Genomic DNA, 13,376 nt, shown 5'->3' with positions numbered 1-13,376 from the left:
ATATACAATATGAATATAATGGCTATACCATTTTGGGTATAGCCTGGGGACAGTATCTACCAGATCAACTTGTGGGTCAGTAGATGTGAGGCACTTGTTTGGATAGCATGGATTTAGTATGAATTTAGCTGCTATCTCTTCGGGCTGGAAGGGAAAACTGTTGACTGTTTTCCTGTACCGAAGAAATTTTGTGAACAAAGAGTGATCAAGACATACGATTATGTAAAAGTCAAAGCCGAAAGCCCAGAGTGCTTTCAGCAACTCAACTGATAGTGTCAAGAATACTATATGGGGTGGAAGCTGTATTGCTTGGAGTGCAGTTTGCCTGATGCATCTGCATCTCTTCATTCCTCAACTGCCACCTGTGGTCTTTGTTATTGGGGTGTTTAGAGTGTATGAACAAACCCTTGGGTGATGTGTGGGCAGTGAGGGCAGGAGAAAACTTGGATGAGTCCAAAAAGAAAAGGCTGACACAATTTTTCTGATATTTGGAAGTCATTGATTGTCTGTTCAGACTCTTATGAGTGAAAATAATCTTGTTGGTCACGACAACGTTGGTAAACGTGAAGAGGGAAAAAGAGGGAAAAAAAAAGCCAAGCTCTCTGTCAAGTGGATAAATGATTTAATTTAAACAAAGGTGAGTTGTCCTTTGACAGACAGATGAGCAAATCCCATTTTTGTGTCTTCATGGGATAATGGGGCTGTGGGGTACATAAGATACACAAGACAACAACAGTGTTTAGTCTTAGGAAAATCAGTCTTGTACAAATAAAAGCTGTCCAAATTAAGTGCTCCCTGAAGAGTATGCCCAAATATCTGTTTTCAGTTTTCATTCCCATACACATTAACCTTCTTAAGAAGACGCTGGTAACAATGACATCATGTAAAACCTCAAACTTTGTGGAAAGCAAGGAACAAACAAATACATGTGAACACCTATAGTGGTATTCATTATGTATGTCTGTGTGTTTCTCTCTTCCCCAGGCATCACCCTTATCACCAAATAAAATTTTTGGAGGTTTATACTAAATGGATCAACACTCTACGTGTGGTTTCAAAGATATTTTATCATTAGTTCAATGATTTTCCGATACATTCTCTCAGTCGCATCAAGGCCCCAGATGAAATCAAGATGTCCCCACTCAGGAAAGTGCTTATAGTAACAGAGATTAGTAATCTGAGAAAGTAGCTTTGCAATGTCTTTTGGACCTGCAAATTTGTCTTGTCCACCACTCCAAACAGCAATGGGTGTGCTTATCCTCTCTATGTTGTATACAGGAGGAGTAGGCTGCAAGAAAGGGAGAAGATCTGAGTGCATGCTGTTATATTAGAAGCTGTGTTTAGAGAAAGGATGCTGTGCAGACATCTCTCTGTTTCCCTTCTGCACTCGCTACAGGAAAACTGCAAGGATCAAGCTGCCCCTCTGTTACGTTTATTTCCCTAGCCCCGGTCCCTACCTCCCTTGGAAGGGAGTGATCCATCATATTTATAGACCTTTCTGAAATGCATGGCTACAAGTTGTCCTGGAGTTTGACACCTGCTCATGCTCTTCAGAGGTGGGCATACGGGAGTTTATCAGGGAACGACTGCAGAGCTTATTCATGTGCATACTTAACATGGGTACTTCTTTAATTTTTGCTGGGGCAACAGTTGGTCTTAGTTGTTATGTCTGTGACTTATTGTGACTTGTGACTTAACCATATTGCCTTACCTGGTTGTATTTCTTCATGTTTTCCTTCAAACCATAGTCATAAGCCTGGAATCGGTCTGCATGTGCTATCTGTGAATGTTTTAACAAGGACAGATAAAATGAAAGTGTATTGTTAAGAGACAGAGCAGAGTGCAGGAGGTATTTTCCTCCCTGTGATTGACCCAAGGCTCAGACAGAGCATTTTGGCTTCCTCCCACCCCTTCCTCCAGCTGCAGGCTTCCACAGGTACTGAGGATGGGTGATAGGACGAGAGGCTTTATTGCCTTTGCCCTTGCTAACATTCTGTCCTGATCCTCAGCTGCCACCCTTGTTGTGTTTTGTTTTTAAAGTGCTGTTTGTCTAAATTAACTAAGGTGGGGTCCCCGTTTGTGATGTGGAGTTGTGCTCAGTTTTCACCTTGGCAGGAGGGCCAGGCTGTCTAGTGCCTGTCAGGGCTCTTACTGGTTATCTAGTGTAACGTATGATTTCTCCTCCCACACCTTGTTGTTTTTTGTGTCAGCAGTGTCTGGTCTGCTGGTAGTACCGGTCACATTTTCAGTGGCTCTGTAATTGTTAGAGAATTTGGCTATATGTAAGTTGTGCTCTGACAGCAGTTTTGAGGTGGGACATTAGACACATGGCATGGCCTTTTGAGCTTCTCTTGTCTACAATACATGCCATATGCCCTGTAGGACTGAGGAGTGAAGAAGTGTATACATATCTGTTGTGTTTTTATTGTTATTTTATTTTATTTTTCCACAAACCTAACATGTAATTTCATTTGTGAGTGACTGTGTAATACATGGTGAGAGAATGCCAGTATCTCACTTGGATTTTGTGGTTTAGAAAATCTTGACTTCAAGGCTTAAGTGGTTGGGGATGTGCTAGAAATATACTTGGTATATCATTGCTTTTGCTATTTTCTTCTATAGTATCCGTATTTACTATAGTATCTGTGTTTACTTTCTAACCACTTGACCTTGTTAGAGGTTGGCAATATAGGCTGCAAAGCCACTGACTGTCAATGGTTTGTCCTCATTTCCTGGCTCTGGGTGGATATATCCCAAGTGACCTACTGTCAGGAATTTTTGTCAGAGGAGCACGCAGATATTTTACACCATAATGTTTGCAGAAATGGGGGATCTGTCTATAGGATATATGCAGATGGATCATGACTCAGCATGTGAGTTACCTTGGAGGCATGCAGTGATGTGCTTCTGCTCTGGATCTTTTTTGCCCTGGTCTAATTCAGAGGATGAGCAGAAAAGAGCTCAGATCTGCCAGTGTATAAGTAGAAGCCCACCTTTAAGGAATTGGAATCCAGGAAATGGACACTGGCATGAGTGGCTAAGAGGATTTTCTAAAAACCTGACTGTTGGGAACAAGTTTTGCTTGTCATGTACTGGAGCATTATAATGCAGTTCCCCCACTTTCCCGTTGTGCCAGCAGAAGCACTTGTGTGGTTAACTGGCTTTGGGAGGTGATCCAGGCTGCAATTAACCTTCTGGGAGAAAAGCTTTAACCTGGATCACTTTGTTCTGGCTCATCCCCTGGCTGCTCACGTTTCCGCTATCTTCCTACTGCCTGCCAAGTGCCTCAACTGTGCTCGAGTGCTCCTCTGCAGCTTTCGAGGCAACTGTCTTCACAAATGAAGCTGAAGGCTGGAAGCCACTAGACCCTAACATGCAGAAAGGTCTGATACGAAAGGGACAATGTGGGTAATGGTCTGGTGAGCCATGGGAAGCAGTGCTTCCTTGGTGGCAGCTGCTTACGGCACTGTGTTGGGCAATTTCCCAGAACCACCGCCTCTGGACTTCCCTGTAGGCTGTCAGTTGCATAAAAAGCAGCAGTACGAGTCTGCTTATGTCAGTACACAGTTATACCTGATGCCAGTGAATAATGTTCTGTACTGATGTCCCAGCTGGGGAATGTGCTACCAAAGCATCTGTTCGACTCTGGAGAGAAAGCAGAAGTGTTATAAAGGCAAGGGTTCAGTGTTGTGACAGAATAAAGCTGTGAAGGACCTGAGCAACATACTGCTGCTGTGTTAAAGCCCAGTTTTAATAGGATACTCAAATCAACATCATCCTCATATCAATATCAAACAGAAAACTGATAGGCAGACTTAGGAATAGCTGATTAATGGTACACATCCGCATGCAAAGCTTTCTCATGAGAGCGTCTCTGTTCATGAAGATAGTGCCACTGTGGAATCATGTGGTTCCTCAATGGCAGGAAAAAAACTTCCTGTCCTTTCTAAGTAGAATCCTCACCTTACGTTAACCCCCCCACAGGCATAAGTCTTTGAAGGTTTGTTTTTCTCTTCACTTTTCTCCTGGTGCTAAAGAAGCCAGCTTACAAAACACAGACTGCCTTTTCTTCTGCCTGCATTTTTATAGTTCTCTTGAGGGGATGTTCTAACTCCATCCCCTCAGGTTCCTCCTCAGGCTTGTTATCTTGCCCTGAGAAGCTGGTTGGTGACTTAACGCAAGTCAAGAAAGATCCTAAAAGGTTTAAATCTGTTGTTCAAAAAGGCTGTTATGCCTTTAACTGCTTTTGCATTAAACCTTTGAGTCTCATTGCTTTCCCATATGTGCTTTTACAAGTCGTCACAGATGGAGAAAAATGGGCCCCAGTCTTCAGAGATATTTTAATAATAAGCATTGCACAGGCCAGCTTCTGCATACTTTGGCCTCTGTAAAGGGGATTTAAGACTACAGAATCCATACGTGGGCAAGTATAGGGCCAACTCTCTGTCCTGTCCCCCTGACTGATGCACTAGTCCTTGTGAATCCCATTGTGCTGTGCTCCTCAGGCACAGGCGAGGCATTTCTGTAGCCCTCTGTGTTGTGGACTAAACCGTCGGGCCCAGTTCTGAGGACAGCAAAATGGGACGTGCTCCTTAGGGTAGTTCTTTGGGACCAAGTTCTAATGCAAGCAGTCTAAAGTATGGGAAGAGAAGCGGAGCTTTTCCTGTCTTGTAATTATTCCAGGGTTCAGAAGACCGTGGTGTCTGTGTGCTGAGGAAGAACACCGAAATCTGACTCCATCATCCACTGTCTCTTTTTGAAGAGCATCTGTGTATGACCAAAATGTGGTCAGATTGGCTCTAAAAGAGGACACAGCTAGGGACATATGCAGTATAGCTCCAGACTGAATTCAGTCCTTTCTTTCTGGGGTTGGAGTATGCCTGGTTTTTGGTCCCATCATTAGGTCTAGTCCTATCTGGCACTGTTCACACAATGTCCTGCATTCCCTCAGCCTGCTGAGAACTGTTGTTTTATGTACACTTACATGTGTGACAATTATTAGTTAAGGATGGAGTGCAAAATGCAATTTCCAAAATGGCTTTAGTTTACTTTGACTAGGTGTTGTTGCATATACATACCGTGTTCAGATTTTGCACGTTGCCCCCAGCTATATAACAGAGTATTTGTCCACAAAACTTATCCATGTTTGTACAGAACTCCGTCACAGGTGCTTTCATAAATCCAATCTGGTGCATGGTTCCTTTCCAGCCAAGTGTTAACTGAGGGAAGGGAAAAGTGCAACACTTTTTTTTTTTTCTTGTTACAGGAGCATTTTATGCAGGAAACTGTTGCTAATATTCTTGCCTCTTAACTCTATAGTCAGAGATTTCTGAAACAGCTTGCCCTCCCAGTACGCCTTAAAACGTCTTCTTCCCCGTAGTGCACCACATGTCCTTCCTGACTCATTACTGTCTTCAGTCCTGGAGGAAACCATCCTTCCATTTCTAGTGTAGTGACCTTAGTGCTCACTCATTTCTGAAGTCTGAGATCATCATGGCTGTTATTCCAACTCTGTTTTAGTTCCTCCTGCACAAGGCCAGCAAGATGTTAGTTAACAGCAAGAGTCCTATGACGAGACAGTTTCACAAGTCTCCTGCTTCACTGGAACCTGCTGCTGCAAGCCCCATCTTCCTGTTCTCCAGTGCTCCCCCCCAGAGTTTCAGAAGAGATTTTTCAAGAGCACTCTGTTCATCCCAAGCATCTCACCCCTTTGGAACCACTTTGGCTCAGGCTGAGGAACCCTGAAAGGGGCCTCTGAGGAGGAAGAAACACATACCCTGAGCAGTGCTGGAGGAAGATTTGCTACCTTCATCAGAGGGCTTGTAGCATGCGTGCAGGTGGTTACTGGGCCAAGAGCAAAGAACACTTTTACCCTTTCAGCCAGCTCAGGATATGTAGAAAATGCTATAAAGCCTACAAACATAGAAGAGAGAACCTGAGTTAGTGAAGACATCTTCCACAGGCAAAAATAAACAAATAAGCAGTAGGTAGCAAACAAGAAGTGAGACTAGATTTGCAGCCCGTCATCTGTTGTCTGTTTGTCTTTGCTGTGTGTTTTAGCTAAGGCAAGTGTTGATGCTAAATCCTGAAATGAATTTTATTTGGGAAGCAGAGTTCATCCTGAGGTTGACAGCATATCTGGACATTGCTTTTATCCAGTTTTTGCAGGTGACATGACAAGGAGGTTTCTGTGATAAAATCAGATTTTCTCACAAAGCTATCATTTAAAAATGTTTTTTTTTTTTTTTCATATTATAGTCTCTAAAGGGCTATGTATGTTTGTGCTTCCATGGGGCAGTAGAATACCACGCAGAATACTGGGAACTTTAAGCATTTTCAACTGATTGCATCAAAGGCAGCTGAAGAAAGCATGAATGGTAAGTTTGTTTTGCCATCAGAGTCTTTAAATTCTCTTATGAGAGGAAAAGAAAGAAAAGGCCTGGAGATTTCACAATATATGGTTTTTCCACATTTTCTTTTCTTTTTCCAGGCAGTTAACACTAATGAATGGGCAGTTGATCATTTCTACTCAATGTTCATTCATGGATCTTGCACATAAACCATAAACATTAGGAACTTTTACCTGGTGCTGAAAGAAAGTTGCATTCAAAAACTACAAAGCTGGTTAATGCTGAAGGTTGGCACTAGGGGAAAACAAGTTATTAATACTTTTTATTTCCTAATTTTCAGTCTCTGACAATGTGTTTTTAAACAGTAATGTGGCCAGTTATATATGCACTCATGAACTGTGCTTTTAATTATAGGATTGGCAATAAGTCATACAACTTAGTAATGTGGAGGTTCTTTTTACTTGTTTTCTCTTATTTGAAATTTTGCATTTATGTGCAGTTTTTTCTTATTAGTTTTTCCTTACACTTCACAGGGAAAATAATTGTATGCCTTAGTAGAAAAGATGAACTTAATAAAAATTCCCATTGCTGAGAATTTCAGAAAAGTGCCCGGTGCCAGTACTTGGAGTACCCAGTAAGGCTACTGTGTCTCTAATTATTTAAAAGGTTAAATAATGTTTAGATCTACTATTAGATTTATTTGCTTATTAATGGTAACCAAAGCTGTTTTTAGAAAAGTTTCACATATTTTGCAGCTCTCCGCTCAGAAGGCATTTCTCCACAAACAAGAACAACTGGTGAGGCAGTGGGGAGACTCGCCTCCTGATCAGATGGGAACGCGAACGATTGTGAACCATAAATGTGCTGACCTTACCTGATGCGGTGCCTTCAGAGTGACCAACATAGTATACATCCTTCTGTCCAGTTTTATTCATGATGAAGTACAGCTCTGCTGGAATATCATATTTACCCATTTCATCAAAGCTACAGGGGAGAAACACAAAAAGCTGGCAGATTGTTTGGCTATTGCAGTGTGTGTTACTGAATGTCAGTCTTGTTCGTTGCACTGGGCAGGACCCATTCAAAGATGAGAAGGGGACAGAAGGATGCAGCTGTACTGACAGGTTGCCTGATGCCTAAGGCTCTCTGCAGAGGAGGAGCAAATTTTGTCTGTCATATGTGGCCCTTGGGGAAGTGAATTTAATCAGTGCTTTCACTAGCAGGGGTTACAAAACACATTTCTCTCTTGGTTGACTTAAGCCATGAGAGATCAGAGATTTCTAGACAGGGCTGCTCAGCCTGTTCCAGCTTGCCTTCCTTCTCACAGAGCTGTCTCCCTTTTTCTCAGCATCCCCTTTCAGTTCCCAGTGTCTGAAATCTCTTCATCAGCCAGTGCTCCCAACCACAACTACTACTGACCATACTTTTTGGTCTTGATCTTTATTGTCCTTGGCTTGTGCGGACCCTGTTCTGATGATGTTTTAAGTAAAATACCCATTAGGCTGAAGCTATCTAGTTCCCTTGGACTTTCTGTCTTGAATAATTCCCCATTCACAGAGTACCTGAACTGCCAGAACTCTTTCTGGCTGGTTTTAAGGGTCTTGTGTTTTGAAGACCAAGTGTTCCCTCGGCTGTTTCCCAACCAGACATCATAACCGGCATCTGCAAGTATGAAGCCTAGGCTGTTGTTGGGCAGGTAAGAAATCCAGTGGGTGGCGTCTCCTAGAAAAGCATGCTGTAGGAAGACTGCAGGCTTTTGCCCTGGAAAAAATGAAAGTATTCTCATATTGGAGCAGTAGTTAATGTCAGTTTAAGATTGGAGCGCAGGGTTTAGTTTGAGAGGCTTTAAACCTTTCCTGCTTATGGAAGCTCCCAGGAGAACTATGTATAGATATTGGGCTGAGAAAACCTAAGGATTTGTCCCATGCAAGCAGTTTAACCATTTAATGACAGGAATGACAGACAAAAAAATGTAATGAGGTGGCTAGTCCCCACCTACCTCTGTGCTAGATAGCCAATGTACAGGTCCTACATTGAAACCAGCTATCTACAGCTGAGAAATGCTGAAGGCAGAACAGCATGTGGAAGAGAGTATCCTGATTCACGTAGGAGTTGGATCTCAGACCTTCCTTATGTCCTATAACCGTGTCACACCTGTATTTTGCATGTTCCTCCCACTGGGAATTCTGAAAACAGCAAGTATGTATCCATCCTCGGTGGTAACTTCATACTCCTCGCAGGGGTATCCGTGATATCTGATAATTTCACTCTGTGGGAAGCCAAAGAAGAGCGTGTTAACATAAAAGCCATCCTCTTTTGGAGCATAAACAAGCTGAACATGCAGGCAAGGCAACCAAGTGTGGAGCTCTTGTCATGAAGGACCTGATGAGACCACCTACACCTAATTTTGCCAGTTCTGTGAGTCAGAGCAAGGGGTCCTGGATTACTTTGTGTTGTGAGAATCTACTGCTCTAAGAAGGGGTTCAGCTTCTCCTGCCACCATCCTGAGCAAACAGGTTGTTACAAGACATTGTTAAGAAAGATGATTTTATAAGAAAATCACAGTTTTAAGTATAGCCCACATTGTATTCATCGTGCACCTGTTAGGTTCAGATACATGATGCAGGCAGGGAAAGCATGTTGTTCGGTTTGGTATAGGCAGGACTGAGCTCTGTGTGCTCTGGCCACAGTCTAAAGCTGAGTCCTGCTGCTGGGGTTAAAATTCAGCAGCCCGGATCTCCAGCGTCCTTCATCAGGTTCTGGGGAGTTGCTTGGCCTCTGAGCCAAAAGTGGCAGCCGGCACACTGCTCCCGTGCTGTGTCTGTCCCGGTGCGATGCACAAGGGTCACATCTGGCCCTGGCCCATCCTGAACTGGTCCTCACAGCAGTCCTGACCCTAACGCAGTGGCTTTGAAAGAGGCAGGTTGGGAAAATGGGCAACCAGGAGGGGACCCTTCTTGAGGCCTCCTCACGTGGGCTGTTAGAGTTGGTACCGTGGTGGTGGTATTGTGAGAGACACTTTAAAAGAAAGGCATAAAGTGCCACAACTTACAACGTTCATAAAGTCTTCAGGGTTGCGGTGCTTCATGTGCTGTGTCCCCTCTGAGCCGAGAGTGAAGGGTGCTGTGAACCCTGCTGAAAAGGCAGCTCCCTGGGAGCAGAGCAGCACGAGGAGGCACCACATCTCGGGGCTGCGTGAAAGAGCAGAGGCACGTGCGTTTGCTGTGGGAAGGGAGAGCTGGGGAATTCCACAGGGAGACCCAGGTGGGGAGTCTCTTGGAGGTTGCCCCGGGTGTTCCCCAAGGGGCTGACAGAAACACATACCTGTGTGAGGAGGAACTGTCTACAGACCGCACTGTGTGACAGGGACAGTTGCAGAATGGTGGAGGGAAACACCTGGGGACACCATCTGAGAATATGCCTGAGCATGTTGTAGAGGACGAGTGAAGGGTGGTTGGTAGGCATGGCCAGCTCCTGCACTGAGTCAAGCAGAAGCTTGACATGGAAGCACGGGCACCTGGGATGACTATCGCCCAGACTGGCTGCCTATATGTGCCTCCGCTCCTCTGCCAGCAGGAGAGTGAGAGGATAATCCCTTTGTTCAGGAATGAGGTGGCGGAGGTTTGCTGAGGGCTCTCTTTCCACCTGTCCCCTCCTCCGTCAGATGCAGTGCCATTCCTGGTGCTGATCAGCAGCGTGCTAGGGTGAGAGATCAGCCAGGGAAGATGGTGAAGGGTTACGTAGGGGCCAGGAGTGATTCAGAGGCTCAGAGAGGATGTGTGTTAACATAAAAGGCTTAGGGGAACACACTTGCACCAGACCAGTGCCAGCTTGTGCTTTCACCATGGATGATCTGCCCCAGACCATGTTACAGTTCTGCTGGAAATTAGTTCCTCTGAGGTGACGGTGCTAAAAAGATGACCATGTGTGGCCACCAAAAAGCCTCGTGAGTCAGTTCCCAGTCAACCTTTCCTTTCAAGCTGACACTGGCTCATCCAGGTCTCCATTTATCATCCCCGTAGGCATCTTCACCAGCCCTTTGCTGCCCTCTTCATCCAAGAGCCTCCTCTGCTATCTCCAGATAACTGCGTTTGTGCTTCTGCTACTTCTGAGCCCAAGGTATCTCTCTTGAAACTGATGCCTGTCACCACTGAGAAACTGTGGAATGATTCTTTTTAGAGCAGTAAACAATGGAGACTGCCTGCATGTTGCCACGGGCCTGTATCCTTTCTCTCTTTGAAAGAGCTGTCATTGCAGCTCTTGTCATGGGGAGGTGACACCTTGCTCTTTCCTGGGCCCACTGATGATCACACGGGAATTTTTCTGAATAGGAATTAGAGGGTACAGTCTATCTAGTGCCAGATTATGTTGATACCTCCTACCATAGATAAGATTCCAGGGCTTAGTCATTTTTTCCCCAGAACTGAGTCAATAAGTATAGGAACACTGCAATCTATGAGCCTCCCTGACCTTTCTGTCATCATGCAAATTTTGTTTCTAAAGTTCCCCAGAAAAGGAAAGAGCATGTTATATGCCATAGGAGGCTACTGAGTGTGTGACTATGAGTTAAAACTGCAAGAAAATAGCAAGAGAAGTGCTATTGCATACAGTGCTCCTTACCTACAAGAGAGCTGCAAGGAGGTAGGATAGGAATTTTCTTTCTAACACAAAGAACTGTACAAAAATGATTCATCCATGAAGCTTACAATTGGGCTTACACTTTCTGGAAATGCCCTTACACACCTAATTATTATTGTGTGCTGCGCCTGCCTGTGTGAGGAGAGAATGAGGGCTGGGAAGAGAAAAGTAGCAACCATTCTGCTTGTAGATAACAATCTTAAAGGTCAGGCAGGCTATCAAAAGTTCAGCAACAGATTCCCTGGGACAAAAGGGATGAGTAATGCAATGTAATGTTTCAGCTCGTCAAGGCTTCTTGTGGGACTGCCTCACCAGTAATGACTGGGGACATTGCTGCTCCTGTAGGCCGGGTTTCCTCAGAACAGGGCATGCTTCTGTGACTGAGGGGTGTTTATCCTAGCTCACCTTTCTGTCCATCCTGCTATTAACTTTTGATGTCAGTTTCTGTCAAGTTCGACACCGAGTTACAAGCCTGCGAAGTAGTGGGGCTACCAGGAACTCCTGAGAGCTGTTTGCTGGGGAAGGACTGTTCAGGGGGGTTTGTGCCCAGCTGGGGGGAAGGCAGCCGTGACATGTTCTGCAACCAGCTGAGCAGTCAGCACGGGTAAACTAGCCAGCTAATCAGCATTCATACAGCTCCAAAGTAGCCACAGCATGCGTGGCTGGTCAGGAGGGTTTGTGAGGGAATTTCATAGGAGACCTGTCTGAATTACAGGTTGCATTAGGAAGTTAAGCAGTCTTGGGAAACAAGTCCTTTTGAAACCACGCGTTGGTAGGTCCACTAAACACAGAGAATCCAATTTTTAGTGAAGGACAGAGGTCCTCATTCAGTCACATTTCTGGAGTCTGCTTCTAGCGTAAGACATCTGCTACGGCAAGACGTGCCACTGTGATGTTTATTTGGACTGGGAAGTGGAGCTGTCGATCAAGGGAAGATAAGAGAGTACTCCCTGGCAAGTAATGAGGAAGGTGATCAGGATCTGTGGGTGTGAGGGAGAGGTACCCAAGCACTCTCTGAATCTCCATATAGGAGAAGGAATTTTGTCTTTTTTCTAATCTTCAGTTTAACCTTTAAATTTCAGTGAACAAATTGAAAGAAGCCAAACCTCCTGAGTCATCAAACAACTGGAATGAAGCAGAGTTTGGAAACACCCAAAGCTTTAAACTTCACATCAAAACAAACACCATTCAATTCTCTTTATATGTGAAATACTTCTTAATTTTTGTTGTCCAAACAGGAAGCCTCCCAGCTACACACTGAGTCAGCACAACACTCTTTTCTGTTTTTTGCCATTTTGCTCTGTTCTAATGGGAATAAAATGTCTCCCTCTCTGTGCAAGAGGGAATAAAGCATTTTGCTAATGTCTCAGCTTGCTTTCAAATCACAAGCAAGACTAGCTGAGGCAATGTAGAGGCTAAATTACTTTGGGTTTGTTAGGGCAAACTTTTCTCAGTGCACTCTATTATCACCTAGCTTAGCTGGCATAACTCACAGACTTCCAGGTATTCACCTTTTAAATCAGATACAGCAGGCTAAGTAACATCAATCTTGGCAGGCCAGTGCTCCCTTAAGCTTCAGGAGCAAAGACTTATAGTTAGGAGCTTTCAACAGCCATTTTTATTGAGAGAAATGAAGTCATAAGGAAATATTGGACTTGGTAAACTCATAAAAAACATACATAGAAGGAAAAAGGGTCAGAGAGAGAAATGCCCTTGAAAGTTCTTTAGGGACTTTTAAGATTTGCTGAAACTAAGTTATAAAACTTCAGAAACTTAACCATCTAGCTTTGTGCTTTAAGCAGTATAAAACTTACTTCATATTGGCTGTGAGGCATACACACACCAACCACAGCAGCAGCTATGACTGAATGCATATGAGAGTCTGCTGGCTTACTAATAAAACATACGTGTGCATGGGACTGCAAGAACAGAACATCCAATTTACACACACAGCTGCAGACCTTCATTCCCTTGCTCTCAGACTGAATAAAACAAGTAGAGAAAAATGAAATATTTGCACTTTTTCTTCTTTTTGTGCAGGTTAAACTTCTTTGTCTTCTAACTTGAGCAGACATGCACTTCTATGCGTGGCAATAGGCTAACAGATCAGAGAGGAAATAAGCTGTCTATTCTTACAAGCAACAACACAAAACCAAGACTGCAAAACTTTACGGAGACAGGCAGCAGAGAAAGAGACCATGATCATACATGTACAAGCAACTTACCTCTGCTTTGACTGCTTTACTTGTGTCCTCTGCTGCAGTTCCTTGTCTGTCTCCACCAGCAGACTGATTCACTGGCAGAAACCTATGCCAATAAAAGGAAGTCAAAACACAATGAGCACTTCAGGGTAGCAGCAATGAGTGTCATGAGTTGGCAGCATGTATT

The 13,376-nt window shown here is 44.1% G+C and overlaps 1 protein-coding gene across 1 annotated transcript; it reads right to left on the bottom strand.

Annotated features, from left to right (window-relative positions):
* Positions 1-605: 605 nt before the first annotated feature.
* Positions 606-13,335, bottom strand: LOC310902853 (lysosomal acid lipase/cholesteryl ester hydrolase-like). The gene is made up of 10 exons (XM_083845007.1): positions 13,214-13,335; positions 9,403-9,541; positions 8,505-8,619; positions 7,913-8,111; positions 7,225-7,334; positions 5,777-5,913; positions 5,079-5,219; positions 3,574-3,645; positions 1,712-1,780; positions 606-1,288 (listed from the first exon to the last, which is right to left on the bottom strand). Exons 2-10 carry the CDS (start codon positions 9,532-9,534, stop codon positions 1,055-1,057), a joined length of 1,209 nt encoding a protein of 402 aa, XP_083701133.1. The 5' UTR covers positions 9,535-9,541; positions 13,214-13,335; the 3' UTR covers positions 606-1,054.
* Between the last annotated feature and the right edge of the window lie 41 nt (positions 13,336-13,376).

This window comes from Anser anser (genome assembly GCF_964211835.1).
Source record: "Anser anser genome assembly, chromosome: 7".
NCBI classification, from domain to species: Eukaryota; Metazoa; Chordata; class Aves; order Anseriformes; family Anatidae; genus Anser; species Anser anser.
Note: the sequence above shows the minus strand (reverse complement) of the source record. Positions and strands in the feature narration are given on the sequence as shown.